The sequence below is a fragment of the Arachis ipaensis genome, chromosome B05, assembly GCF_000816755.2.
Source record: "Arachis ipaensis cultivar K30076 chromosome B05, Araip1.1, whole genome shotgun sequence".
Taxonomy (NCBI): domain Eukaryota; kingdom Viridiplantae; phylum Streptophyta; class Magnoliopsida; order Fabales; family Fabaceae; genus Arachis; species Arachis ipaensis.
Genome location: NC_029789.2, coordinates 55,496,048 through 55,500,794, shown reverse-complemented (window position 1 = coordinate 55,500,794; position 4,747 = coordinate 55,496,048). Strand labels below are relative to the sequence as shown.

Genomic DNA, 4,747 nt, shown 5'->3' with positions numbered 1-4,747 from the left:
TATATATATACGTTTATGTTTAGATGTCGTAATACCTCACCATCTCTGTCTTATGACTTAAGCATAAGGCTCTGTGTGGTAGGGTGTTACATTATGGTATCAGAGCAGTTCGTTCCTATAGAGCTTGAGGGATAGACTGACGATGCTTTTGTGCATTTTCTGTGTGTGTGTTTATGTGCTATTAGGATATCTGACTGATATAACTGGCATTAATATTCATGAGCATGCATTTGGGACTTTGAAGCACTAGATTTCCGATATTGAGACTGATCAACATTATATCGATTGTTTGGTGTGTATAGTAACCAGAGGGCGCCTCGTGGGCACGGTCGAGGCCGAGGGAGAGGACGTTCTAGTACACAGGGGCCTAAAACCAATACGAATGACCCGATAAACTTTATGGCGGTGTTAGAGAATATGGTTGCTGCTATGCAAGCCACTGCTGAGGCGTTGGGGCAGCAGATGAACAATAATGGTAATGGGGGAAACAACGAAAATGGGCTGATGATGCTGTCAGCATTCATGAAGGCTAATCCATCAGTGTTTAAGGGAACCATCAATCTGACTAAAGTTGATACCTGGTTTCAGGCCATGGAGTGAGCACTACAAGCACAGCAGGTACCTGAAGAGCAGTGTGTCGAGTTTGCTACCTATCAGCTCACTGGGTAAGCAATGCATTGATGGTAAGCTACATGATGCCTCCTGTAGCATGGTGATGATTCTATCTCCTGGGATGCTTTCCAGGTTGAAATCTATAAGAAGTACTTCCCGAACTCTATCAGGACGGCAAAGGAACTTGAGTTACTACGGCTGAAGCAGTGTTCCATGTCAGTTTCTGAATACACCAAAAAATTTGAGGAACTGTGCAGATTTTCTCGTAGTTGTCAGGGAGATCCGAGACTTCGAGGAATGGAAGTGTATTAAGTATGAAGGAGGACTCCAGAGTAACATCTTCAGTTCAGTAGGGCCAATGGAGATCAGGACTTTCTCCGAATTGGTGAATAAGAGCAGAGTGACTAAAGACTATGTAAAAAGGGCGGCTATAGAAAAAGGGAGTCATAGGGGGCTTTTTTACCAGAACCGAGGGAGAAGCTTTGCTCCTAGGAGTCAGCCTTTCAAGCATGGAGGCTTTGTACCACAGCAGACTCAGGGTCAGAATAACTTTAGAAGGCCTAACAACAACAATTTTCCGGGAAGAAGATTTGGGAAGCAGCCTCTGAATGAGCAAGGTTGTGCTAGATGTGGGAGTCATCATCTGGGTGCTCCGTGTAAAGCCGATTGGGGCTTGTGTTACTCATGTGGGAAGGTGGGGCATAAAGCCTCAAACTGTTCGGAGAAGCAGAGACGGGGTACTGAGAGAGCACAGGAGCCTGTTCGGGTGTTCACTACCTCAGCTGTAGGTGCCGAAGGGTCCGATACACTTATCCGAGGTAAATGTGAATGGCTGGTCAAACTTTAAATGCTCTATTTGATTCGGGAGAAACTCATTCATTCATTGTATTTGAAAAGGCTAACGAGTTAGGATTGAAAATTGTGGTTTTGGGCTACGATTTGAAGGTGTATAATGTCACTCATGAAGCCATGGTGACTAGGTTAGGATGTCCGCAAGTTTCATTTAGGGTTAAGCAATGTGATTTTGTCCATGACTTAATTTGCTTGCCGATGACCGGTCTTGATCTTATCTTGGGGTTGGACTGGTTGTCTAAAAACCATGTTTTGCTGGACTCTTTTGAGAAATCGTTGTATTTCATGCCAGAGGAATCAAAAGGGCCGATTATGGTGAATGGCTGCTATTTAAACTACGTGGTAGTAAATTGTTCGGGACATGAGTGTTAGGGCGTTATGCTGTTAGCTGCGAGTGTGTCGGTTGAGGAACAAAGTTTAGAGAAAGTTCCGGTTGCTTGTGAATTTCCTAAAGTCTTTCCAAACGACATTGACAAATTCCTTCCTGCCCGGGAGGTTGAATTTGCAATTGCGTTGGTACCTGGAATGAGGCCAATCTTGATTGCCCCTTACAGAATGTCGCCTTTAGAAATGTCCGAGCTCAAGGCTCAGTTGGAAGATTTAATAAGTAAACGCTTCATCCGGCCTAGTGTGTCTCAGTGGGGAGCGCTGGTGTTACTGGTGAAGAAGAAAGGCAGGAGTATGTATCTCTGTGTAGACTACAGGCAACTGAACAAGGTCACAATAAAGAATAAGTACCTGCTGCCGAGGATTGACGATCTCATGGATCAGTTACAAGGAGCCGAAGTTTTCTCTAAGATTGATGTGTGATCCGGTTATCACCAGATAAGGGTGAGAGATGAGGACATCCCTAAGACCACTTTCAGGACTCGTTATGGTCATTACGAGTATACAGTAATGTCTTTTGGGTTGACAAATGCTCCTGCAGTGTTTATGGACTATATGAACAGAATCTTCCACCCGTTTTTGCATAAGTTTGTTGTCGTCTTTATTGACGATATACTAATTTATTCTAAGACTGAGAAAGAGCATACATAACACTTGAGAACGGTGTTGTAGATTCCGAAGGAAAGGAAACTCTATGTGAAACTGTCTAAGTGCGAATTCTGGAAGTGCGAGGTGAAGTTCCTTGGCCATATAGTGAGTAAACAGGGGATAGCCGTAGATCCTTCTAAGGTTGAAGTAGTGATGGAATGGGGACGACCAACCTCAGTAACTAAGATAAGGATTTTTTTGGGCTTAGCTAGCTATTATCGGAGATTCATCAAAGGCTTTTCTCAGATGGTTTTGCCATTAACAAAGTTAACCCGCAAGGATGCGCCATTTGTTTGGACTTCTGAATGCGAAGAGAGTTCTCAAGAGTTGAAGCAAAATTTGACCACTGCACCGGTGTTGGTATTTGATAAACCCCAATTTTGTGGTTTATATTGTGTAGAATTTGGGGGGTTTTGTCAATATTTTCCACACTTATTCACAGAAATTGCATGGTTTTGTGTTCTCTTCCTAATATTGCTCTATGATGGAAAACATTCTTCTTTTGCCTCAAAAATGCATATTTTGATCCTATTTTATTACCATTTGATGTCGTGATATGTTTGTTGAGTGATTTCAGAGTTTGTAGGGTAAGAATGGCTTAGAAGAGAGAAAGAAAGCATGCACAAGTGGAAGGAACACGAAGAATTTGGCTTTGGGAAATCAGCTACGATGCTTACGCGTACCCCACGCGCACGCGTGGGTGCAAGGAGCTGGGCATGGCGCGCGAAAAGTGATGCATCTGCGTGGATTGGCAAAATCTTCATCGACGCGCACGCATGCTTGCCATGTACGCGTGGATCGCGAAATTCAGGGGACGCGTATGCGTACATGATGCGTGCACATGACGAGCAGCACGTGACCTCATTAAAGAAATCGTGGCTGGCGATTTCTGAGGCTCATCAGTCCCAAATTCAAGTTGATTCTGCATGGAAAAGACCCAGGAACTCTAGGGGAAAGGAGGGGATCATTCATTACACACATAGACACAATTTTGGCTAGTTCTTGCTTGTTGTTCTTCTAGAGAGAGAAACCCTTGTTCTTCTCTAGATCTAGTTTGATTTGATCTTCCCTTGTTGAATTCTGAATTGGGTTTTGTTGATTTCTACTTTTGATTACTTAATTTGAATTCTCTAGTATAATTTTGTTGAGATCTTGTGTTAGATTTATGTTTTCTTGTTATTTCCCATTTTCTATTAATCTTGTGAACTTTGTGGATCTTGAATTGTTAATGATACATTGATGTTTTCCATGGTTAATAGTGCTAATTGAGTAGTTTTCCATTGATAATTGTTAGTGGGTACTTTCAATCTCCAATTTATTTCCAATATGAATATGTCTTTTATTAATGCATGCCATGTGTTTGATGAAATGTTTCCTTTGATTATGGAGTAGTTTTCTTTACTATTGGCCTAGGCTAAGGGAATTGGGTAAACTTGAGTCAGTGGGTCTAATTGATTTGGTGATTCGAGAACCCTTAGTGGTCAAGTTGATACCCATTATCACTAATCCACTACTAAGTCAATTGGTAGTTGGATTGGGACTTATGAGTCGAGATTGATCAAGCCATTTGACGTACCTCAAGCTTAGGAGTAATTATTACGTACATAAAGCTCTTGGAGGTAGACTTAGTGAGTTTGGTTCCTCATAATTGTCACGATATGGTTATTAGACAAGGATAGTGACCCCAATTTCTATGCCTAGCCAAGAGTTGCTTTTATTATTCATATTTGAAACCAAAAAATTTCAATTGCTTAATTCTAGTTATAGTTACTTGTTTAGTTTTAGAGTAGAATTATTTGGGTGTTCTCTTATTAGTTTGAAATTGTTCATACCTTGCTTTAGTTACTTGATTTAGTTTCCTGCACTTTAAGATTTCTTGCTTGTTAAGTCTATTATTTTAATTTCTTGATCATGACTTCCAACCCAAGAATTCTAACCAATGTTGATGTACATGTTTGCCTATTCCTTGTGAGACGACCCGAGGTTTGAATACTTCGGTTACTTTTATTGGGGTTGAACTTTGTAACAACCAATTCTTTAAAATTTGATTAGAGGATTATTTGTCGGTTGAGAGCTATACTTGCAACGTGAATATTTTGTGAAATTCTTTACCCACGATAGTCAACCTATCAAATTTTTGGCGCCGTTGCCGGGGAATGGTTGCAATGTATGCCTTGACATTGGTTACGTGAATATGTGGATAGTGTAGATAGTTTACTTGCTTTCAATACTTAGTTATAGCTTAGAT

General features: G+C 41.2%; 1 protein-coding gene across 1 annotated transcript; it reads left to right on the top strand.

Moving 5' to 3' along the window:
• Positions 400 to 2,274, top strand: LOC110272022. Its single transcript, XM_021123805.1, has 5 exons — positions 400 to 542; positions 589 to 683; positions 870 to 1,396; positions 1,510 to 1,779; positions 1,837 to 2,274. The coding sequence occupies exons 1-5, from the start codon at positions 400 to 402 to the stop codon at positions 2,272 to 2,274; spliced, it is 1,473 nt and encodes a 490-aa protein (XP_020979464.1).

Bases quoted from the DNA above. Each gene is read 5' to 3' on its own strand.
- LOC110272022 (XM_021123805.1), top strand. From the start codon at position 400: ATGGCGGTGTTAGAGAATATGGTTGCTGCTATGCAAGCCACTGCTGAG. The intron at 684-869 runs GTAAGCTACATG...GGAACTGTGCAG, and splicing joins GGGTAAGCAATGCATTGATG to ATTTTCTCGTAGTTGTCAGG. The intron at 1,780-1,836 runs GTGAATGGCTGC...CATGAGTGTTAG, and splicing joins AATCAAAAGGGCCGATTATG to GGCGTTATGCTGTTAGCTGC.